Here is a 25,668-nt window from a genome sequence, read left to right on the forward strand (position 1 = left end):
ATATATATATATATATATATATATATATATATATATATATATATATATATATATATATATATATATATATATATATCTATATTGGGTGAGAGAGAGAGGGAGATGCAGAACGTTGCTGGAGTTTTCTACTTTAAGTCCCCAATTTATTTTCCTGTTGACCTCCATGTTTCTTTTGCAAAAAATGAAGGAAAAAAAAAGAAACAGCCATTTGTACTTTTCTCTCCACCTCAGCAAAGTCGCTTGTGTATCATCTCTATTTCATTTTGTAGCAAAATCCCTGAAAGAAGAACGGATTTCAGAGATGACTTTTTAAAGAGGCTTTACTCCAGTTATCTACTCAAAAAGGCGGGAAAAAAACATGTATTTATTAATATTCTTTATTATGTCAGTGAGGAAACCAACACATTTCTTTGAACTGCTCCTGAAATTTTGTGACTGTAAATTCCGTAATTAGTAAAATAAATATTAGGTAGCCCTTTGTTTATTCCTCTCACGTTGCTTTACAGATTTATTTCATCGCGGAGCATCTGTCTGACAGACCATGAAAACTATGAATCGATAGAAGCTCCAGCGAATGAGAAGTTATAGCACTACTCTGAATATTCTAATAAATCGCATTATGGAAGCACTATGTGATGCGTTTAATGACCTGTTTTCTTGTGCGTAACGGAATGATGACACCTCGGACACAATTAAAGCCGTTTTCACAAACACTCGTAAACAAGCTCCTCAAACCAGTGGAATAAAAACTGGACCGAGCGCACACCTCCCCCCCCACAGAGGACAAATAAAACATGTGGAAAACTTGGAAAGTATTAGATTTTAATTAAAAAATTAAAATAGAAATGTCACGGCCAACTTACATTAACTTAACATAGTGAAAAAGAGGTGACTACACAAAGGAATAAGATACACGAGAAAGTGTCAGGAAAAACAACAATGGTGCCTCTCCCTCATACAGACAAACAGATACACGCACAAATTCTCTGCATCATGGCCGTTGGGCTGTTAGAAAATTAAACAACTTGTATTACACACAAGCAACAACATGGCAGAGGTTTGAATGAAAGCAACGTAACACAAGGACTTTTTTTTTGTCACAAGGAAAGATAGGAGAGAAAAACATGAAACTTCTACAAACACACGTTTACTCGCAATTATGAAACAACACATCCATTGAAAGTTCAGCGATTTCACATCAGCATCTCTTAAAACAACTACAAACTGGCTTATCGGTCGGGCCTCTAGTCATAGAGGCAGAGGAGGCAGGATTTAAATTAGTTAACTAGCTAAATAACAATACATAAAACACCCACTTTATTCACTAAACATGACTTGGGTGCGTCTCGCTCAGTCAGCATGAAACCTTCTGGTGAGGTTTAAGGAGAAGCAGCACCACCTGCTGGTTACATGAGGGAACAACGTCAGCCTTCAACTCTTCAATGTCCTGCAGAAACCTGACTTTTGTTTTGATTTTAATTAATCATGGGAGGGGGTAGGTTCTCCCACAGCAACTAAATATATGACATGGCATGTAAGAAAATAAAAAATCCACAAAATCTTTAGACAGTGTTAAAGGGAAAGTGTTTTGGTGTCATGTTTTGGACAACAGTAAGTAAATACTCGTCTGTAGAACGTTATCATTAGTTTATCTATTTAGCCATGTCAACCAATTCCGTTAAGACAATTAAGAGAGAAATGAAGGAAAGATATGTTAAAATAAGATTGGGTCGTCTTCTATAAATGCAATTTTAGTTTCCTCGCGGACAATTAAAAGGGTGAAAATAATAAATGTGCTGGATAAAACCTTCAGTTTACCTCATGTAAAATTGTAATGAAATAAAGCCTTATGCACTTCGGTACTCATTTGTCAGTGTTTACGGATTTCTAAAATGAAATTCTCATCTTCCAACAATGCAATCAACTTGTCACAATCGGGAGGCTTCATGAAAAAAGCTGAAACGTTGGTGTTCAGCGTGAACTGATCACACATAGGTGCTGAGGGCTAACAGGTAAATGTTGTACCACAGCAAAACAAACACTCTTAATTCCACCGGGACCTGTTTGGTTGGTTTGCTCTACGTATTCCCTTTTTCCTTAAAAAAATAAAATGAAACCATAAATATGTGCGGAGACACTGAGCCGATGATTGCCACCATTTAAACAACGCCGGCCCACACATGATCACAGAAGTACAACATATGAGAATTGCAAGCTGACCTAGCTTTATCTTGACACAAGCGCGGCCTAAGCAGCTGCGTGCGGACATCGCCCTTCACCCCGAATGTGACCAGACAGGGAGACAGGCCTCCTGCTTCCCATAAAAATCCCTGTTTTCATTTAGCTTTCAATTTGGAAATCTCCTTTCACTTGATTTATGGTTTTCAGGACACAGAAAGACAAGCTGTGAAGCTAGCTCGTCGCAGGCCGCAGGTCAGAAGTGACGGTACGACATTGAGGCTGCATCAGCTGCTCTACATGCACGTCCCATCTCCAATTCTGTGTGGCCAGAAAAACAATGAGATCCCATCAAGGTCATGTAGTGTCACGTGAAGGACTGAAATTATTCTCTTTAAATAAGGCTACTTCTGCGACAAAACACACACTACAGTACATCTGAAAAAGATGGTGGTTTGAAGTGTTTTCAACCAAAGAAAAGTGCAATTTCTTTCAGAAGGCACAGTCTGGCATCATTTGGCACATTTCAGCTCATTTCAGTTCAGTTGAGCTGGATTTAGACTCTCGGGCCCCGGTTTTGTGCCGGGCCGGCTTGGACCAGAGTTTTATTTCTGCTGCTGCTGCTGCTTGAGGCTCTCCAGCAGGATTTGCATGTGAGCGGGGTCGAACACTCCCGCCTCTTCCAGGTCCTCTTCAGTAATATCACTGAAACAGCCCCCACAAAAAATAACAATTATTATGGAACAATAATGATTTACCAAAAAGAATAACAGCAAATATTAGTGAGCACAGAGGTCTAGAGCAACCTTTACTTTGCACCCGGACATGAACGAGTGTCTGAATGTGTGCACGTACCTGAGGAACTCCAGGTCGTCCCAGCCGTTGTGCAGAAGGCCCGGCTCATACCTCTCCAGTCCCAGCCTCTGCAGCCACTCCCCCACTGACGACTCCCCAACAGACAAAGACGAACTGCTGCTGCCCCACAGCGCCTGTGGGGGTGGAAATGATACAGAGGATCAGCTTGAAAAACATCTGTATGAACATCGCGGCTCCTCACAGCTCCCACACGCCCACAAAACAACACTCACAAATCACCGCTTCACTTCCCGTGGCTGCCAAAGTGTTACATTTCTACCTTTGAATGAGCGACTGTGTGTTATCTCTAAATGGACTGCTCACCTCCTCGGGGACGTCCTCCGCAATGCTCTCCGTGATGGCATTTCTGGGCGGGAAGGTGCGGCAGGCGTCCAGACCCAAACCCATCGGCTGCCCTCTGAGAGGCGGCGGCGCAGACGGAGCGCGCGCAGGCTGCCCGGGAAACTCGCTCTCACTCAGCGTCTTTGCCATCTGGAGCACGGAACACGACTGGTCGTCCAACGGTCCAGCGCCTCCTCCTCCTCCTCCTCCCGCTCCTCCTCCTCCTGCTCCTCCTCCTCCCGCTCCTCCTCCTCCTGCTCCTCCTCCTCGTCTAAAACCCTCTCCGAGCCCCGGCGGGGCAGCATGGCTGGCTGCTGGGATCCTGACCTCTGCTAGGTCCGGGTAAATGGAGCGGGGTTTGGAGAAGGGGCATTCTGCACCCATCTCCAGGGCTCCCTTAGGAAGGGGAGGAGGGGGGAAGTCAGGAGGAGGTCGGTTCAGTGTGCTGCCAACTGTTACTCCGACACCGCCCGCCTGGGCTCCTGCCCCACAGGCGCCTCCGTCGTCCTCCGAGGAGCCCTCCTCGCTGATGGCGCGGACCGTGTGACCCATCATGTGTCTGCGTGGGTGACAGGGCCCCGAGGCCGCATACGATGGTTTGGTGCGAGCTCCGGCTGAGGGAGGAGGGGGGGCTTTAGCTACCTGGGTGTTTGGGGAGGTGGGAGATGAGAGGAGCTCGGGTGAAAGAGGAGCCGCCGAATGGTTGGGAACGCCCTCTAGGATGTAGTAGGCGGGATTATTGTAGCTGTTCTTGCAGATCGAGGGGTCGCCGTCTGGTGCCTCCTGTTTAGGTCTGAAGAACATACAGAAAAAACGGAACAGGTGGTCGATAGCTCGGCTTTTGGGTTTCGTGGTTTTCACATAAATGCTCTGTTGATATTTCTACATCAAAGCGGTGGAGTGTTTACAATCTAAAGAAGTCGGGCGGTACCTTGCAGTAGTTTCCTCTTTGCTGGTCCTTTCTCCTTCCTCACTCACTTTCCCGAGCTCTCCAAGCTGTTTTCGAACTACATGCGGCCTGCAGAGACAGCGTCACAAAAAGTCAGCTGGTGTGACAAAGTGGAGGATGGGGAACGGTGCTTTCGTGCACATTCCCAATGAAAGGTGACAGATATCGGAATTTAAAAAAGGGTAGAAATGCAGAGTCCCAAAATGTAGCATTTTATCCGTAGTGGATCAGGTAAATGGCCCACATAATCAAATAATATTGTGATTATTTCCTAAATGCAACATGATTTATTCCATATTAAACCATAAAAAGATTGCTACAAAGAATAAATACTTTTGTAAATGGTACTCTGGAAAAAAATAATTGGTTAACAGTTTCAATTTATTAAAATATTAGTGCAAAACTAAAGAAGTAGAGAGTACTGACTTGACGTATTCATGCCCCACTTTCGATACCAAAGTGGATTTCCCTTTAGGCCCCCCCGTCTCATCCTTGTCCACACTGATCCACTCTGAAATACAAAGATAAAAATACCACTTTAACATCAGTCACACATCATTTGATCCATTTACACCTGCAAATTTTTAAAGCTTAAAATATCTTGCATTGGTCACAACTGCTTCCTTTACATCTTTCATCTTCTCTGGATAGATGGCCTGCGCCAGTACAGGACTATCAGCACGCATCCACATGGACGGGGCCTTACCGTAGAGTCTCTCCCTGGTTCCCATTCGTTCGGAAGGGACTCTGACCCTCATGGACCCCCTGATATTCCCCGTTTCCTCGCCCCGGTGGGACAGGTAGGTGTGGAACTGCTGTGCTGTGCTTCCAATCATAGACTTCAGAGCCAACACACACTCTCCTAGCAGGGAAACACACACGTGTTTTCATTCGTCAGACTCAAAGTCCACCTCAAAGAATTGCACGGCCTCATCACAAACGTAAACAGTCTCTTCGCACCGTAGGACTCGTATCCATCTAGGGATTTCACTGTGAGCAGCAGATGTTGGTCCTGGAGGTACTCGATGTCTGACAGAAGAGGTTTGAGCGTCGTCAGCTGCTTGTTGGACCAGCCCACGCGCAGGAAGTTGACGTTGTCGCTGCTCTGACTGTCGTTCTCGTAGCTCTTCTTAAACTCTAGAGATGGAGGAAAAAAGACGGAAATGCAGGGACGGTGGGAGGGGTGGGGGGGACAAAGGGAGGTTTGGGAGGAGGAGTGGGAAGGAGATAAGGAAGATGTTTCTATTGCATTTCATTCAAAAGTACACGGCGGACAGGAGGCGGGGATGCGGCAGAGGTCAAAAGTGGATTCAAGCTTAAAGGTATACTGACTGCCTGAGGAAGGGAGGGAGGGAGCGAGCAACACAAAGAAGAAACAGATGGAATTCTTTACTAAATCCACTGGGCGTCACAGGAACCCGCTGAGCACTGTAACTCCCTTGCGGATTTTGATGCAAAGGTGCAGGCGCGCTCTTCTCACCTTCCAGACACGTAGAGTAGAATTCAATGAAAAACTTGGTCCTGCTCGCCGTCTTCACAATGGCCTCGATGCTCTCAAACTCAATGTAGGCCTGCTCTGACGTCTTCGGCAGACCTGCAGAGAAACAATGAGAGAAACAATGCTGCTCATTAAACAGACCACAGACACATAAGTTTGTCAGCTGAAATGATCAAATTGTACAGTATCCACAGCCTTGAAAAGAGAAAGAAGTGAAAGAAAGAGGTACAACCAGGAGGGAGAGCAATTCAAAAATAAACAAAGTAAAATAAATAACAATGTTGTGAAGAATTTTACTTAATTCACTTGCACCTTTCTTAGAGACAAACTGGGAGGTCACCCCCACCTCGAAGGTGCCAAACACAGGGGAATGATCACTGGTCACTATATCATCCGTACAGCCTGACAAACAAAAGAACACACAAGTTTCAACATCATGTACCGGCTGCAGAGAAGTTTAAAATGTCCATCGGAAATTCCCCCACTAGAGCCAGATGTACAGTTCATGAAATAACTTCCTCTGTTACACTGAATTATGACTATTGTAGGAATGACTCCTCACCATAGGAGTTACAGACAATGTGTGTCTCTGGGTACGACTTCCACAGGATCCTGTCACACCAGGACGGAACATTCGTCCTCATCTGCGCCGGACAGAACAGCAGAAGACAGCCGAGTCATCAGTTGTCAGACATGGCTGGCAGGGGGAGGGGGGGTCAGTCTGTGATGTGATTGGAGTTAGTAAACGTACCCCAGTTGCCTTCTGCTTCTGCCAGACATACGTGTCCCTTGATCCACGTTCATAGCGGTAGGTGGGTGGGAACGAGATCTCTTCCTCCCCTGCAAACAAGCAGACACTGGGTCAGTACTCACAGACTTAGACACTGATTTCTTTTGCTGATTGATACCACTGTGCATGAGAGAGAGGAGCTCAGCAGCACTGTAATCGCAGGTAAACTAACCAAAGCGTAGAAAGACTTTGTTCTTCTCTCTCTCTAGGTTGAGCTGGTCCACCTTCAGCAGGGGCTCAAACTCCTTCCTGTTGATGTAGTTTAAAATCTCCTGCTCGCAGAGACGAGAGAGATGCAGGTGTCACGCACATCTGCTGCATTCCATCACTGTGCACATGTGTGTCCGGGTTCTGCCTCACCTGTATATCCATATCCAGCCTGTAGTTGAGGTCTCCCAGCCAGAAGAGGTGTGTGAAGCGCAGCGAGATGTCGAAGGAGCTCAGCTGTTTGTCTCCCAGCGACAGCAGGCGGAGGATATCTAGGTAGTTCTGGTTCCTCCTGCAGGAGGAAATAGGTAATGAAAGGTTAATGAACGCGACCAGTTTGTCATGTTTTCTGACGCATTGTAAAAGTATATCAACCACAGAGTATGGGAGTAGATCCCAAAAGGAGGTGGCCTGTGGCAGATACCTGGCAATCTTCTCATTCCCTGACGTCAAGTGACAGTTCACAAAGCCGAAAGACGTCCCGTTGAACATGAAGGAGACGCCCACAGCTCCTTTGTTACCTTTGACAAACAAACGTCATGACAAACAAAATGAATACATTACTTTTATTAACTAATGACCACCAGCAATACGTTATTAAGCAAAAATAATCCTGATAATAAATCGCATTAAAATGTCAAGACACAATGCTAAGGGAATCTTTAGTTTGTGTGAAATAATTAATAAAATAATAATTAATAATAATAATTAAATGTAGATTCAATCTCTTAGTTTTGAAATGAACTTTTAAATTAATGTAATGGCATCAAGTAGATGCAAGTAGATTACATTTTTTAGTGTGATCACAACAGTCACAAGTAATAAAATCCAGAATATATCCTCTAACTAGCCTTTTGTTAACAGAAACAAGTCAGTGTTTGAAAGTGCAGTTATTCCATTTCTTCATATTCTGAGAGGACAGTAAAGCATGTGAAGAAGGAAAGAGACACCGGGTGCGGCGGTTACCCAGCGTGTTGGCGATGCCCGTCTTGACGCTGGACATTCCCACGTGGCTGATCCGGTTCTCGTGTTCCGGTTTCACCAACACAGCGATTTTTATGTTCCACAGAGTTTGCACTGCGATCTGCAACCGCAGAACCACGACGACGGAGAGTTGAGAACCAATTAGTCGATAGGTGAGCTCAAAAAGAGCAATGAATCAATGGTTTTGATATTTACACGAAATCATTTTGTTTGCTCACCGGTTTATAATCCAGTTCGGTCTGTTCTTTCAACATGGCACGTAGCGACTCCACCCACTCCCGATCACACACAGAGTTTTCTTGGCTTCCGAACACGTAAAGGTCATGGGGGATGGTGACCGTAATCTCGTCTAGAGTTTTCCCGAGGCCGCGACACAACACCCACGAGGCCTGAGACTTAGGCGCAGGCACCGAGCCTGGAAACCACCAACAGAACATTACATCCTGATTTTCAGAAATACAAATGCCAAGCTCTGGAGATACAGACATGCTTCCCTTTACATGTACGGCAACCAAATACGTAATTCAGTGAGTGTTGCTGAAAAGAAGAACGTTTCTGAAGGCATTAAGAATAACGTGTGTTTGTGTCTGACCCATATTCCAGGAGCCTATGAAGATGGAAATCATGTCGGGCTCGTCTTGGTTGGAATGTTTGTTCTTCATTAACTGGAGCAGCTGACAAAATGCCTCCCGCTTCTGAAACACACACACACACACACACACACACACACACACACACACACACACACACACACACAGTGAGTGGACGTTGCCATGATAGGGAGAGCCGACTCACAATCGGTGTGAGTATATGTGCCTTTCTTTAAACCGACAAATATACACAGGACTGACTGAAGACGAATCCTTTTGATATTTTACAATAAATGTTCCTTGTTGAAGAGAAAAGATCCAAGATGAATCACTTTTCAGAAGGAGTCTGAGTGGAAACTGCATTAGAGTGGTTTGTGTGTGCGTCTGATCAGAATATTTCTCAGTTAGTTTGAATATAAATTTTTGTATCTTTGAATGACTGTAAAAGATTCTACTAAGAATGTTCATTTGAGGAAGTGTGTGTGTGTGTGTGTGTGTGCGCAGACCTTGGCACTGGCAAAGATGAAGTCTTTCCTCTGGTTCTTGTCCTTCTCCTTCTCAAAGACAATGCCCAGTTTATTCTGCACCCGCTGAGACTTGATCAGCTGACGGACTGAGACAAACAAAAAGACGGGACACGCAGAGGACAGAAAGGTCAGTGATACGGAAAGAGAGAGAAAGGCCAGGAGCCTTAGCAATATCACGTAATAGATCAACAACATGAGGAAAATAATGCAATCTCACCATTCACAGACCTTTAAAAACAGCTAAAACTGACACATTACTCAAGGTTAACAACACTGCTTTGAAGCACATCCAATAACATCAAATAAAATGATGACACCCTTTGGACACAGAAGAGTAGAGGAGGTGCTGCTCAACAGATAAATGATCACATAGGTATTGAACGTGGTCTTTCCTCGCGCTTGTCTAAAAACAGCTGATCACAAGACTTAAGATAAGTTATGAAGTTATGTCACTATTTCCGTTACAGCGTTCTGCTGATGACGTGCTCACTTTTGTCGTGTGTGAAGGTGGTCCAGTCCTCCTGGCTGTCCTTCACCTTCTTCATCACTACCAGCCGCCCACCCTCCACGTCCACAGACAGAGTGTACTTCTGACTCTTTCCGATCTTTGTCAGCTCTGCCAGGTAGACGTCCAGCTTCACCTGAAGTGTGGATCAGAAAAAGGGAATAAAACACACACACACACATACACACACACACACACACACACCCACGTTCATAGAAACTGGTGCTTGTGGTGCATTTCTAAAAAGTGTGTGTGTGCCCAGTCATGTAGAGTCCTGAGACCACCAGGGGTCTCCATAGTGAAAGTAGTGGACTCTCCCTCTACTGTCACGACATACAAAACAAGCTGGCTGCTTCCATAGCATCAACAGATTGCGTTGGTTCAATCTGGCCAGCTAGACTAGAAATATCACAACAAAAAGGAGGAATTTGGAGGTTCATAGACAATATTCTGTATTCTCTTATTTGTTGTTTTAGGCGGAATACAGGCATCGCGTAAAGCCGCGTAAAGCCATGAGGTTTCTTTGAGAGGCGCTGGATGAATCAGGCTCCACGCCTTAAATACTTCTTTTCATCTTAACAACCCTTCTGTTCCTGTGCAACAGGAAGTTGCAGAAAGGAGGTCACCACAAATGATGCCAACGTGGCTAATATTTAAAATCATTCAGCTCTTCTCCGTCTCACCCTCTGCCCCACGTGTTTTCCTTCTGATAATAACCCCGCTTTACCGTTACGCCTCGAATAGCAAGCGCTTTCTTATTATCCTGACTTTTCCGCTTTTTTTCTCTGCACGTCTATACGTTATGCCATCGGCACAAAATAAAACAACTATAACCTTGCGACCAAAAGTCACAGCATCAGTTATACGCATCAAATTGTGTGAAACTATGATACCAAACCAGATAAATACAACATACTATGACAAAGCCACTAACGTCACAGGAAGTGCATCACACACATTCCTGTGGTCTCATAGCAGCTCTGCTCACAAACTTCCTGCGGTGTGTAAAGGAATATGTGACTTTACACCCTGTTTTACTGTAATTCGATTTCAGTCGATCTTCTGTGAAACGAAACCACCAGTCCGCTATTATGACACTTAATGAAACAAACATGGAGGTTGTAATAAGAGATCTCCGGTTTGCTTCCAGACTAAAATCAACATAAATAAATGATAAAACAATCGTTTCCTGACGATCCTACTCCTTTCATGAAACAGGAGATGTCATTGATTTAAGATTAGGAATGAAGCGTGAATAACTACATCAAAAGAAAGACGAGCAGTGCTTGAAAGTTTAATGAAGGGTATTTGGCTCCAGAGACGTTGAGTATCTCAAAAAGTGTGGCTTCACTTTGATAACTCCAAAAATGCAGATATTCTTGCTTTATTCCTCCCTGTAAGGATTAATTATATTTTCTTTTACAGTTTTTAGATAATGCGCTTCCTGCAAAGGTCAAAAGCTCAAAACAGAAGATCGCTCCTGGCTTAATACTCCCCTCCTATATATCGCCCTGAAGAGACAAGCACTAATAAAATGTGTGTGTTCATGAGTTTACAGGTGAGGTGTGTGTGTGTGTGTGTGTGTGTGCGCAGCCGAACCTCAAAGGCCTGCACAGGGATGGCTTTGCTGTGACGCATGGAAAGAGGGGGGAGGGAGCAGGGGGACAAACTCAGGTCCTGGAGAGTTTTCAGAGCCTGGGGGGGCGGGGAAAAGAAAAGCAATCAAAAGTGTGAGCTAGAACAAAGAAATGAAAGAAACACAAGATAAAAAACAACAGGACACAACAAGAGAATCTGTGAGGTGTTGTGTCAACAATAAATCAGTTTCCTGCGAGAGAACCAAATATTATATATAACTGTAAATCAAATATTAACATGGCAGAGCAGGTCAAACTGTAAAGAAGAAGCCAAAGCGATCATATGTGAGGGTCAACGCCTGCATATGTTTACATATTTCTGTGTACCTTCTTCTCTATGGAGGACAGCAGGTCTTTGAGAATTGCCAGCTTGGTCACGAGGTTCTCCAACGCCTGGTCTCCACCCTGATTCACCGACTGATGGAGGAAAGAAATTTGAACCAAAATCAACCGAACCGTTTGAAATGAAGAACCAGGCGTAAGAACAGACAGGAGGAGATCTGTTATGTCCTGCAGCCAAGCTGGCTTTTAAGGAGGAAAAGCAACTGAATGAATGCCCCACAACAAACAGACATTTAAACTACAATTGTTTTTGAGGCTGCATAGACCCATTTATGAATGAAGCAGATTGTATTAAAACACAGAGCGACATGTAAGTGTGTGCTGGATGACCGCCGAACTGATGCCAGCACAATGACGTGCAACACAGTGGATCAATCAATCAATCATGAAGGGATGAGGATTATTTTTTTAACATGAACTTGTGTCTGAATCTCTGACTAATTCTCATTGGCTGCTCTGTGCATGAGGAGCTTCACTAGTTAGCGGGGCTTAAAAACGAGGTATCAACTCGTTACTTAAGCACATTATATCACATATTCCATTGCTGACATTCTCATGTGACACACATCACGTTTAATGTGAGCAGTGTCGCCCGTGAATCACAACGAGTCTTTTTTTATTTTTTGAAGAGAACAGAGAAGTGGCTGTTTAGGAAGTTGGCGGAACATTTTGTTTTCAGTCTGGAGAAACAAGACTAAAAGGAAGCCGTTAAAAAGAAGATCACCGTCCAACTATCCATTAATGTCTCACAGCTTGGAAATCAAACAATCGGACTATTGCCCGCGGGTTGGCGGTGAGGGAACGAGGGTCTACATATATAATAACGTGGGTATTATTTTGTCTAGAGGCAATGAGCGTGCACGCACACACAAAGACTCACACTAAGAGTCACAGACGCGTACCTGTTGGATCATCTTGGAGACCATGAAAGAACTCTGCTGATCAAAAACTTTAGACAGGATCTCCAGACCCGACAGAACTTTATCCACCTCCCTACAGGGGGAAATGGAAAGAGATTCACGTCCTACTTAATTTAGATGCATCTAAAAGGAAATCAGATATTTAGTGGTTTTATGTTTGCATGTCACAGGTGATAAATAACCACAACATGAAGTTACATTTGTTACTTCCTGGGTTCCAGTTTAGTATATTTTCCACGGCTTATAACAATGTTTGAATGTGCAACATGTGCCGCTGTGACCACAACAAGAGACGATTGGAAGCATAATGTTTTTAAAATTTAACAATAGCACATTCCGTATGTAAAATAATTGCTCTGTGTGGATTATGTGGGGAATACGTGCTGTCTACAGATGTCCAGGGACGTCCTTCTTACCCATTTAGGCCTTTGCAGGAGGCCAATAGCGTCTTGTTGAGGTGAGGCAGGGAGCAGGCTCCCTGTTTGACCGCCTCGAGGTCCAGTGCGTAGCTTCCCTTCAGGTACTCGTGGGAGATGGTGCTGAGGCCGTTAGCTGCTGGAGCACTGAAACAAATCCAAACAAAGTCCATTGAGTATTTAGAATCCCCACTTGCACGTAGTCGCTGCATTGATTCTTTTTATGCTACTAGTACATAAAGAATAAACCTTCAGCTGGACCTTTAAACAACAAGTCACACAAGTCATGGACCTCTTAGTAGCCACATAGGTGTAAGTGTGTGAGTCTGAGCAGTCAGGATGCTTTGAATCTCACTTTTCCTTTTATACAAAGAGCTGACTTATGTCTACCCTGCCACCCACAGACACACAAACCGCTGCAACTAAATCATTAACTGATCACAATCCTTAATTACGGTCCAGACTGTGGCCTCAGAGTAAACTTCCTTGTACCTTATTTTTTTTGACATGCAAAGTCTGCCAAGCAGCAGACTGTTAAAGGCGCAACAGTCTTTTGCGCTCATTTAGGTCAATTTAAGGAATCGTACGTGAAATACATCGTGTTCGAAAAGGACGAAGACGGTTCATTAATTTCATCGTAAACTGAAAGCGTGACGGTTCATTAAAGCACACCACTTCCTGGGTCTTCTTTTACTTTAGGAACATCCGACCCGGGGTTTGTTAGTAACGTCTTGTGAACACTAACTGCACCAAAGTGATCTTTAATCATTAATATGAACATATGTGAGCAATACAGATCATGAAAACATCAACTGTGAGCACCGTCGTTTGGGACTGGATGTGATCTTCGTTGCAAACGGACTGTGTAGAGCGGAGGTTATAATGTGTGTGTGTCTCTAGTCAACATTTGTGAGTGTGAGAGACAGTTTGATGTGTCTGATGTTTACTGCATGATGTGTGCGTGAGTGTGTGTATACTTGTGTTTCTTTTTGTGAGCGGAGGAGACGTAATTGCATTCACATTGAGGCAACATCCTTCCTCTGTGGGTCTGTGTGTGCGTTTGTTGCGGTTGTGTGCGTAACACATGTTAAACACATTGTCGAGAATCTCTGCAAGCGGTTTGTGATTTCATTCTGAGCTTTCACATTTCCACATTGTCAACTGGACACAATGAGGAGACTGCTCATAAAGGCGTGGTACCTCTCTGTTGGTGTGTCTGGTCCAGGTGGGGGGCAGCTGGAGACAGAGCGAGGGGGGAGGGGCGGCTTCTCATCCTCACCGTCTACCAATCACAGAATAGGAGGGGGTCACCGCGTGACGAGAGGACGTGCGAGTGCGCCGGTGTGCCGCTGTGGATCCTCTTGGCGTTACCTGAATAGTCGCGGTCGTCGCTGACCGCGGTCTCCTCTCTCTCCACCGCGTACAGCAGCGTGGTGACCAGACCCTGGCTGGGCTGCAGGTACAACGACACCAACTCCAGCAACGTCTTGAACCGCTTGGGCTGCACGCCCTGAGATGTCTGGGACGACAGTCAAGGAGGGACACACACACACACACACAGATCAAGAGACGGAGGACATGGAGGTTTTTTTTTAGCAGAACAATAGCATCCAAACCCCTTAAACTCCACCAGTTGTGTTATTGAAATCTCTGGCGGCCCCTATTGTTACACATTTACATGTTGTGTAAGCAAAGATGACCCAGCGGGTTGAATATAATTCCAAACCAGGAAGAAGTGTTTCTGTAAACATTGCCCCAAAACGAGCTCACTTCCAGGATGCAGAATTAGACTTCTAGACTCTCCTCAATGCAACAGCTAAGACCCCGAAATCACACAGCAGGGACACAGATGTCTGCGATGCGACCACGCGGATAGTCTTAAGTGTCCGTGTGTCGGTGTGGAAGAGAGTCAGAACGTGTGTATGTGTGTGTGTGGCTGGTTGTGAGGACTTCACAGCTGTTGGAAACAACGCACAAAGAGGCTGCTGTTGGTGTACGTGTGTGTGTGTGTGTGTGTGTGAGAGGGAGAGAGTGCCAACAAAAGCATCTCTGCCTGCCAGCTGCTACTGAAGCAAATACAGTTTTTGCAGCACGGAGTGACGTGCGTGCTTATGTGAATGAGTGTGTGCGTCTGTATTTTTATGTACCTGTACTGCGAGAAATCCTTCATCGTCTGGGAGGATTCTGTATGTGTGGACATGCTTCTGAAACCTACAGGAGAAAGAAACAAGAAAAAGATGAAGGTCAAACGACTGAAGTGAATGGAGGGGAACAACAGACAAAGGGGGACAAGGTTTTGACTACAGTTTGATTAGAATGATAGTAAGAATTGTCCCGTCCCGACTGGGGGACTCTCTTTCTTGTTCTCTTTCTTGTTCTTGAGCCCAGTGAGTGTGTGGCTGCCTGTATGAAAATGAAGGGTTCAACGTTCACGGCGTAGAGCTTCAACCTGTTGCTGTCTGTCACAGTTGGGAGTGGGCTTCATCCTCACAAAAAATAAAAGGAAGAAAAATAACCATTACAAATTGTGAGATAGGAAGGATTACGGATTAAAAGGAAAATGACCAGGTTAAGTTTTTGCATCACTCAAAGAATATGTGGTATTTCTTTGTATGCATCACATTTCAGAGTTTTTTAATTTAATTTAATTGAACCGTGAAGCTTTTTCTTTCCTTACCAATTGCAGTTCAACGCTGTGACATCGTTACTGCACAGCCGGGGCTGCAGCCGCCAGCTGGACTTTAATGATTTTCATGTCCACACTTCATGTCTGCTCAGTGGCCCGGACACGAAATGTTCAATTTGCCAGGCAGATGTTGTGGTTCGTGTCCGTTGGTGTGTACACTGCACGCATGTGTTATGGTTGTGCATCTGTTTAGACGTGTGGGTGTAAGCATGGCGGCCTATGCAAAGCGCTTAAGTAATGCTTTTACTGCTGCAGCGCTTCCACTGTGCTTATTTACAGTATGTGTGGGTCTGTGTATACTCTGTGTAAATCGAGGAAAGGACACATCAATGACCGGAATTCATCTGGCCGTGACCCCCCCCCGCTGTTTTTCCAGGTCAGTGTCTCACAAGTAAACACTGAAGTAAAGCACGGACTGAATACTCCAGGCCAGCTTCCAATGGACTTCAGCAAAAGAGTCACTTTTAATTAGAGTTTTAAAACAAACCTGCATCTGTTTCTATCAGATGGGTCAACGGCGATCAGAAAACCAGGTTCCTCAACCTTGAGCCTGATGAAGATCTGAATATATACTATTAGCCTAACAGAAAATGAAATACACTTATTTGGGTGTGTGGGGGCGGGGGGGGTTGACAGGGCACCAGATTATGTCATTCTAAACCTTTAACCGTTTGACCTTTGACTATTTCCCTAAGGAGGGGGCAGAGTTCCGTATATCGGGCCTCCAGCAAAAACGTATATATTTAATCCAGAAGTAAACACGGTCGGTGGTTCCCGTTTGTCCGACAGGCCTCTGTAACATTATCAACACATGCATTGTGGGTCCCGTAGCACGGCCTCCATGCACAGGAGTCACTGCAGTCAGTGTACAGCAGAGCGCTTGTGTGTGCTGGTTTTCCTGTTGGCAGCTGAGGAGATTTTCTGCGGCGTAAATACTATTGTTTCAGTAGCAGCAAAGCTATGACAGGGGGGAGATAGGGAGAGGGAGGGGGAGAAAAGATTGCGGGATCGAGACGGACACAATGAGTTTGTATGTGTGTGTGTGTGTGTGTGTGTGTGTGTGTGTGTGTGTGTGTGTGTGTGTGTGTGTGTGTGAGATCAACAATACAGTTTCTTGAGGATAATGACCCCACTGGCTCCCCGTGGCTTATAGTGCCACCTCCCTCTCCTCCTCCTCTCTCGTCCAACTTTAAGCTCAAATGCAGCAGGTCAGTCGACCCCCCCCCACTGTAAACAGTATGAAAATCAAAATACTCCATTGACTGGCAGACATGAATGAGCAAAGAGTTGCTTTATAATGCTACTGATCATTCCAAATGTAACCTGTGTCTCTGCTGTAGCCAGACCAAACTTATAGTACAAACTGTAGAATACAACAAAGCCCAAATTATGAGGGAAATGTAATTGTTCACCAAAGGCAGACTCAGATGAGTCCAAGTGAATGCCACAGTTCTCTATTAATTACCAGTTTCTATATAAACTCAACCCTCGAGCAGACGATAGCGGTAAAGAACAGCAGGGTTGAGTTCCAGAAATGTATTTGGCTTCAAATTATGACAATTGAGATGAAGATGTGTGAAAAGGGGCATTGGGATCAAAACAAGTTTTTACGCCATCGCAGATCGTTCAGACATCTAACGTGGGGGTTCTAACAGAAGAACTGTCAAAGGTGCAGGAAGCAACATGGTAACTGCACAAGACGATAATACACGGTCACTCACAAGACTTCCCGATGAGGAATTCTCTCTCAGAAACATCTATGTGCTCAACACCAACACACACACACACACACACACACACACACACATGTTGACATGTTTAGACGCGCTGCACTGAGACACAACAACATCTTTCCATCATGAAAAAAAAAAAAACTGTAGCGGTCACACGCTTGCTTCAGCTGCCTTTTCCCGAACGTTGTTCAAATCGGAGTCTGTGGCAGCGGACGATAAAAAGGTCTCACTTCCTGCGTGTTATTCAGAAACACACATAAACATCCCTGTTAGATAAAAACACAAACCGTAAGCTCGTCAAAGTGGTCACTTCCTACAAAAATCTGCATGCAGGCACACAAAATTCTACAGACGGAAATGTCCACAAAGAGGAAGCGAAAAGCCGAGCGAGACGGAGCGGCCCGGGAGTCCGTCCCAATGCCTCCGTAAAGTCGCCTTCCACTCGTCTATTCTCAGACGGCGGCAGAATATAAACGCTTCCAATGCGCGCCGGCCCCTCCGAATCCTTCAGAAGGGAAGCACAAATATCTGTTTGTGAGAGTCACGAGGGCAAGCTCAGCAAAACACCACGACAGTTCCTGTGAGCCGGGGCCTTGAAAAGGTGCTTTTAGCTTGAAGACAATGTTGTTTCCTCACAGAGACGACTTACTAATTAAAGGCAAGCTCACCAGCTAAATAGGTTTTTTTTTTACTAGTAGACAGCTAATCAAATTAAAGCATATGTTACTATATGATGTGTGAGGAATAAACAGTCAGGCCAGTTAATTGTGACAACTTTTTACCCATTTCGTGGTAAATAATTGATTACTTTGTTGATAAATAACACAGTGAGTCATACAGCTTATTAACTAACACACTGGTATCGCACTGTACTCGGCATCAGGACTGAACTAGTCACATCTGTGCTTCAGGCAGGGAAGATATTTAATATTGAGAGGACCTGATACAGACATCAGCCCCGAGCCTGCAGAGCGGCACAGTCGGGGCCGTGACTAAACGCGGCGCGTCACCCAGCAGTCGGGAACCTTTTCACATTCAGATTGTACTTCCCGGGAAGGTCATTTACCCTGCACAAGTTCCCGAGAATGAGTCAAATGCTTGACCGATACAGAGTCATGACTTTTCTCAAACATAACCTTCGCGAGGATAGAGAGCGTGTTTCTTTCATATTGCGCTAAAAACACTGGTCCACACGACCTGTGAGGATGGTGTAATACTTATTTTAACATTCGTTTTTGGGTACGTAGAAGCAAAACGTGTTGGTAAAGGGCAGTGACATTGTATTTTTGAGTAAAGTTTGACAAAACGCCTGTCCATAAGAAGCTTTAGGTATCATGAAGAAAAATGATGCATGATGTGAAAGGGGAGAGGGGAGAGGAAGGGAGAGGTGGAGACTGACTGGAATAAATACAAAAAAACAGATGCTGCATGGATGTGTGGCATGTTGTTGAAAATAGAGTGACCTACTGAAATAATATGGATCCACAAAAAAAAAAAGAAAACAGCATCATATATTTTTACGAGCTAGTGACCAAAACTGGGATGCCGTCTTATTGCCTTTTACGGGATTTGTTATACGACAAGAGGAGTGTTGCAAGTGGTGAGGTTGTGTGTGTTGATGGACGTGATTGGTGCCAAAATCTCCACGTAAAAATATATATATACGTTTTATAAAGTATTCTGTAATGCACCAGCTGCTACACTGCTGCACTCATCTCACATCGGCCCTTTAAATTAAAAACTTCAGCCAGGCCAGAGCTTATATTTACCTCCAACACCGATCCAGATGCGGTGGCCTGTAGAAAAAGGGTGGTGCAGCCCACATCAGAGAGGAGAGACACACACACACACACACACACACACACACACACACACACACACACACGCACACACACACACACACACACACACACACACACACACAGAGGCCTAAAGCTGTGTGCCATGCTGGGGTTCAACAGGCTCTCCCCTGCCAGACTTACAGAGAGTAAACTAAACTAACCATATTCGGCCCAAACCTGTTTTAACGCGGTTGTGTGGACTCTCTTGTGTAGCTTGGCAGAGCAACAACAACAACAACAACAACAAGGAGAGTTGTAAAGAAGGCGCGCAGAGTAAACATCTAACTTCAAACTAAAACCGGGACACGGTTAACAACTCTTCCCCGGAATAGGGGGCCAAACAAGCCACCGCCCCCCCGCACACACAGACAGACACACACACAGACACACACGCGGTAAGAGTCGCAACCAGCGTCTGTTTTCTGATGGAGGTACTCACAGGACACACAGCGCGTAAGCCCCGTTGACGCTCTCGCTGTCCCGCACCAGGAAGCTGCCGTCTCTCCCGGCCCGGGCCAGCAGCTCCTCGGCCGCCGCCCGACTCAGGTCCCGGTGATACCACGTCGGCGGTGCGGGCCCCAACGGTGAAACGCCTCCACCCCCTCCACCCCCGGCCATGGCCACAGCCCCTTCGGAAAACCGGGTTCAACTCTCAGGCTGCTTCCCAGAACTTCTCCGAGAGCCTTCCGGCCCTTCTCCAGGCGAGAGGAGGGTAAAGTCCAGCGGGGGGAAAGTCGCGAGAACGTTATTCCGTCGGAGGTCGGGAAGACGCGAAAGAACCGACGGGAAGTGGCTAAAAGTTGTGATTTGTCAAGTCGCAACGTGAGCGTCTGTTTCCTCGGTTTCTGAAAAAACTCGCCACCCTCTTCTTTAGCTTCCCAGTCCCACGGAAATCGGGGTATGTAAATCCAGAGTGGAGACCGGGGAGCGACGGCGGGGACGACCCACGTCAAGCGGAGCGTGTCGCTAGCATGCTGCACTTCCGGTAGGACTTTCAAAAATAAAAGAGCCTGTTGAAGAAATAGACCACGACACTTTATTTTATAGGCAAAGTTACCCAGGTGTTGTTATTGCGTCTCGCTAGCTTGACGGAAATATCTGGACGGGATGGACCGAGCGATAAAGGGACGCTTGGATGGAAAAGACAGAAGGAATAAGGCATAAGGATAAAGATTTACTCATTTACCCTACAGTTATGAGATACCTTTATGCAAACTCATATTTTTACACGGCTACATTTACAAACTGTTATTGTATAACAGCAATTAATTTATCTGACAGCTTTAGTTAGTCGCTTTGTAGATTTGCAGATTTTACGTGCAAAATATGTAATCAACCAAAAACAATGCTCTTGCGTCACCCTGACCACCATCAACATTCAAACGTTTTATTCACATTAATGCAATAAAAGTAGTCATAACCTTAATACAACAGTGTACATCCGTAACAGTTTAACTTTACACTTGAAATGTTATTCCACAGTGGTAGGATTATTTTTACTTGATTAAAAAATGCAAGGCCTTCTTCCTTGTCCAAACAGGGGAAATAAAGTTCAGTTTGTCTTTCCTCTTTGAATATCAGTGTGACCTGCAGCCACGGAGGAGGTCAGACTGCTGTAATTTCTCAAGCTAAAATCAAGTTATACAAACCTCCTCTTTTCCCAAAAGAATACATCCTGTAAAACTGTCAACTTAGGGGCCAGACCGGCAAAACACAGAAAACAGCCAAGGCAACATTTAGAGGTTTGTATTTTGAATGTATTTTCATCCCCACAAAAAGTCTGACTCCTAAAATCTGGTCACACACACACAGACACACACACACAGCCCTACACCTACAGTTCAGTTAGGGGAGAGGGTGTGCGTTGTGCAGGGTAGTGTGTGTGTGTGTGTGTGTTTCCAATGATCTCAGAAAAGCGGGAGTATTAATAGCCTCATGGAAGACAGCCATCCCAATTCTATTTCTGACTATGCCATCACACTGTGTATGCCTGTGAGTTGACTGTAAAAGTATACGGCTTAACAATACGTCTGCATGCAGGGATTATACAGTTGTGTCGCAAAAATGTGGGATTTTAACCAAACTGCTTTTACTAGAATAGATCTTGAGAATTTAATATTTTGCACATTTGGTTTCTTTTTCATCCTGCCGTAATTGTCTGGAAACTGGAACAAAAGTTAGTCTGTGGCCATGCTGAGATCACAGTGAGGCTGTACTGCTCATTACAAACCCACAACACAACTTTTGTAAAGTTGTGCCCGAGAGTCAGGCCAGAAAACTGTCCATGTTGTTACGTACTGCCTATCAGAGGGTCACTTTAGGTGAGGAAGAAGCGATGCACAGTATGTTTGCCAGTGCATGACCAAATCAACACAATTACGCTGTTAATGTTGTGTGAAAATGACTCTAGTTATAAGTAAACTTTTGTAGTCTGCATATTTACATGTCTGAGTACCATCCTGCAGAGTATGAAATTACATCTAAGGTCAAGTTAACCTTGTTGTGTGAACTACTAGGATTACGTTTGTGACGACTCGAAGAGACTGAAGATTAACTTCCTGTTTTATTTTTGTAACCACGGCACTTCCTGTATCTAGTTTCCCCCCACAGCTGAGTTTAGTTTGTAATCACCCCCACCTGTATTTAAGCCTCAGTTCCCCACTTGTCTGTGTCAGGTTATCTTTTGTCGTTCCTAGAGGTACATGTTTGTTGTTAAATTCCCAGTGCTGTTTTTGTAATCTTGTTTCTACTTTGTTGCCAGGCTCTCTTCCTTTTTGTATTCTACAAGAGCGTGTGGATTCCGCCTTTGCCTGTGCCCCCTTTGTTTTGCATTAGTTTACTCTCCTAGTAAAAGATTCCAAACCTTGAAAGAATTCTCTGTTGCCTTATTGCTCTGCACCTGAGTCGAAGTCCTGACCCCTCACAGCATAACCTGACCATGACAGACTCAGCAGAGCCACTTCAAGCCGTGATCCAGAACCAGGGCCAACGGCTCCACCACCACGAGCACCTACTAAACTCCCTCGCCGCCTCCATGCAGGAGCTTCATGCCAATCAGGGGCGTTTCCAGTCATCCCTGGAGGACATGATCAGCTCACTCTCACACCAGGCACAAGGAGTGGTAGGGGCTGCTGACCCAGAGCGAACCGACGCCTCGGGCCCACCTTCACGGGAGGGGCCGACCGCTGAGACGCGCTTTTCCATCCACGAGCCCAGAGGGATCCAGATCGAGAGGTACGATGGAAACCCAGGAACCTGCCGCTCTTTTCTGACAAATTGCTTGCTACTGTTTGAACTTAATCCTTCATGCTACGTCACGGAGAGGGCAAGGGTGGCGTCAGTCATTACCCACCTGACCGGCCGAGCTCGGGAATGGGCCACGGCCGAATGGTCCAAACAGTCACCGGTCTGCCAGTCCTATGCAGATTTTTCTTCAGCCCTTACAAGGGTTTTTGACCATGGAACCCCCGGCCGCAAGAGCTCAAGGGCTCTTCTTAGTCTTCGACAGGGCAAGACAAGAGTACTGGACTATGCTATTGAGTTTCGCACTTTAGCAGCAGAGAGCAGATGGAACAACCACGCGCTTGCCGACGTCTTCCACCATGGCCTAGCGGACAACATCAAGGATCAGCTAGCCCCTCTGGACCTCCCAGAGGACCTGGACTCCCTTGTGGACCTGGCGGTACGGTTGGATAATAGACTCATGGAGAGAAGCAAGGAACGCTCCTCTAACGTTGTCCGTCCCCCTGCCCAAGGAGAACACCACCCCGAGGTTACAGCATCCCGAGGCGGTGCGCCAGCGCATGCTCTCTCTGTGGAGCCGATGCAGGTGGGACACACTCGTCTGTCTCCGGGCGAGCGACAGCGCCGGTTCAAAGAGGGGAGCTGCTTTTACTGCGGACAACCTGGCCACATCCTGGCCCATTGCCCAGCAAAAGACAGGGCTCATCAGTAGACCGGAGGTTACTGGTGAGCCTCGCCAAGTCCGAACCTCCTGGATCCAGACCTCTTACCCGTGCCCGGGTGTTCACCGCGACCCAGTCAGTAAGTCTGTCGGCCTTCATAGACTCTGGGGCTGACGCTAGCTTTATGGACCACAGTTTGGCAAAGGAACTAGGGCTGACTACAGAGCCCCTTCCTCACCCTCTGGTGGCGAACGCGCTGGACGGGAGACTACTGTTCCGGGTTACTCACCGCACCCAGCCTGTGGGCCTTCTACTATCAGGTAATCACTCTGAACAAATATCATTCCACCTCATCCATTCACCGCAAGCTGTCCTGATTCTGGGTAATCCTTGGTTAAAGGAACACAACCCCCATATTGACTGGTCGTCTGGGTTAATTTTGGGTTGGGGAAATCAATGCCATGCCACCTGCCTAACCTCTGCTGCAGCCTCTCCGAAACCTATTAACATTGTTTCAGAGTTTCCCGACATTACTTCTGTTCCCCCCGCCTACGAGGACTTAAAGGAGGTCTTCAACAAGGCTCGCGCTACTTCCCTGCCACCGCACCGTCCCTATGATTGTGGTATTGACCTCCTACCAGGCACTTCACCTCCGAGAGGCCGTTTCTACTCCCTGTCTGCACCGGAGCAAGAGGCCATGGAGACCTACATCCAGAGCTCCTTGGCTGCCGGCATCATCCGGCCGTCGTCCTCTCCAGCTGGAGCTGGATTCTTTTTTGTTGAGAAGAAGGACAAATCCCTACGCCCCTGTATAGATTACAGGGGTCTTAATGAAATAACCACCAAAAACAGGTACCCCCTCCCTTTAATTTCCTCTGCTTTTGAGCTGTTACAAGGCGCAACCATATTCAGCAAACTCGACCTCAGGAATGCATACCACCTTGTGCGTATTAGGCAAGGGGACGAATGGAAGACTGCATTCAACACGACCAGCGGACACTACGAGTACCTGGTCATGCCTTTTGGTCTGACTAATGCCCCTGCGGTGTTCCAGGCCTTAGTGAACGATGTACTCCGGGACTTGCTAAACAGATTTGTGTTTGTCTACCTGGATGATATTCTGATCTTTTCCAGGTCAGAGCAGGAGCATACTCAACATGTCCGCCAGGTTCTCCAAAGACTGCTCGAGAATCAGCTCTTTGTCAAGGCAGAAAAGTGTGTATTTCATGCTCCAGAGGTGTCATTCCTGGGTTTTATTGTGTCGTCAGGAAGTGTGCGGATGGACCCTGCAAAGGTTAGTGCTGTAGCAGAGTGGCCCCAGCCCGGAACCCGCAAGCAACTGCAGAGATTCCTGGGGTTTGCTAACTTTTATAGACGTTTCATCCGGAATTATAGCTCCATAGCCGCCCCTCTCCATGCTCTCACGTCCACGGCTACTAGCTTTCAGTGGACCCCGGCCACGGAACAGGCCTTCCAGGGCCTGAAGAAGCTATTCTGTTCCGCCCCAATCCTGACTCATGCTGACCCCAAGCTTCAATTCATTGTCGAAGTCGATGCCTCTGATCTTGGGGTGGGAGCAGTACTGTCCCAACGCTCTGCGGTCGACAATAAGGTTCATCCATGTGCGTTCTTTTCCAGGAAATTGTCGCCCGCAGAGAGAAACTATGATGTGGGCAATCGAGAACTACTAGCAATCAAGCTGGCCCTAGAGGAGTGGAGGCACTGGCTCGAGGGGACAGAACATCCGTTTTTGGTCTGGACCGACCACAGGAACCTGGAGTACATCAGATCAGCTAAGCGACTCAACTCCCGACAAGCCAGGTGGGCCTTATTCTTCACCCGTTTCAACTTCTCTCTTTCTTACCGTCCAGGATCTAAGAACACAAAACCGGATGCCCTTTCAAGACTATTCGACCCAGACGCTCCATTGACTGCACCGTCCACCATCTTGCCCCCTTTTTGCACAGTTGGGGCAGTGACATGGGGAGTCGAGGAAGAGGTTAAGGGAGCTCTCAAGAGGGTAAGAGTCCCCAAGGGTTGCCCACCTAACCGCCTAATTGTTCCCAAGTCCCTGCGGTCCCGGGTCATTTACTGGGGACATACCTCTCAACTTACCTGCCACCCGGGCAGCGGCCGAACCCTGAGCTTTCTTCAACAACGGTTCTGGTGGCCTGCCATGATGAAGGAGGTGAGGGAGTATGTTGCTGCATGCCCTGTCTGCTCCCAGAGCAAACCCTCACGTCGTCCACCAGCTGGCTTACTCCGGCCTCTCCCCACCCCCCGGCGGCCATGGTCCCACATCTCCATTGATTTCGTCTCTGGTCTCCCAGCCTCTGAAGGTAATGCAGTCATCCTCTCAGTCATTGACCGGTTTTCTAAGATGGCTCACTTCATCCCCCTGAGAAAATTACCCTCCGCCAAGGAGACGGCAGAGGCTCTCCTGTCTAACGTTTTTCGGCTACATGGTCTCCCGCAGGACGTTGTTTCTGACCGGGGCCCGCAATTCACGTCGCACTTTTGGAAGGAGTTTTGCTCTCTGGTTGGGGCCACGGCCAGCCTATCATCTGGGTATCACCCCCAGTCCAATGGCCAGACAGAGCGATACAACCAGGAGATGGAGACTGGGTTGCGCTGCATAGTCTCGCAGAACCCCAAGGCATGGAGTAAGCATCTCATCTGGATTGAATATGCCCATAACTCTTTACCCGTTTCTGCCACAGGTTTTTCGCCCTTCCAGTGCGTGTATGGCTATCAGCCCCCACT

The 25,668-nt window shown here is 46.3% G+C and overlaps 1 protein-coding gene across 1 annotated transcript; it reads right to left on the bottom strand.

Annotated features, from left to right (window-relative positions):
* Positions 1-801: 801 nt before the first annotated feature.
* On the bottom strand, positions 802-20,337 carry inppl1a (inositol polyphosphate phosphatase-like 1a). Its single transcript, XM_078098425.1, has 27 exons — positions 19,440-20,337; positions 14,888-14,951; positions 14,112-14,259; positions 13,941-14,022; positions 12,741-12,887; positions 12,307-12,397; positions 11,390-11,479; positions 11,025-11,120; positions 9,411-9,561; positions 8,900-9,006; positions 8,396-8,498; positions 8,022-8,218; positions 7,786-7,903; positions 7,244-7,340; positions 6,973-7,111; positions 6,785-6,884; positions 6,574-6,662; positions 6,385-6,466; positions 6,135-6,224; positions 5,805-5,918; positions 5,285-5,461; positions 5,031-5,186; positions 4,751-4,835; positions 4,307-4,393; positions 3,358-4,168; positions 3,034-3,167; positions 802-2,883 (listed from the first exon to the last, which is right to left on the bottom strand). Exons 1-27 carry the CDS (start codon positions 19,616-19,618, stop codon positions 2,784-2,786), a joined length of 3,834 nt encoding a protein of 1,277 aa, XP_077954551.1. The 5' UTR covers positions 19,619-20,337; the 3' UTR covers positions 802-2,783.
* Between the last annotated feature and the right edge of the window lie 5,331 nt (positions 20,338-25,668).

Source organism: Gasterosteus aculeatus, chromosome 1 (genome assembly GCF_964276395.1).
Source record: "Gasterosteus aculeatus chromosome 1, fGasAcu3.hap1.1, whole genome shotgun sequence".
In the NCBI taxonomy this organism is placed as follows: Eukaryota; Metazoa; Chordata; class Actinopteri; order Perciformes; family Gasterosteidae; genus Gasterosteus; species Gasterosteus aculeatus.

Bases quoted from the DNA above. Each gene is read 5' to 3' on its own strand.
- inppl1a (XM_078098425.1), bottom strand. From the start codon at position 19,618: ATGGCCGGGGGTGGAGGGGGTGGAGGCGTTTCACCGTTGGGGCCCGCA. The intron at 8,499-8,899 runs GTCTGCGCACAC...TGTGTGTTTCAG, and splicing joins TCATCTTTGCCAGTGCCAAG to AAGCGGGAGGCATTTTGTCA. The intron at 7,904-8,021 runs GTGAGCAAACAA...CTGCGGTTGCAG, and splicing joins CCGAACTGGATTATAAACCG to ATCGCAGTGCAAACTCTGTG.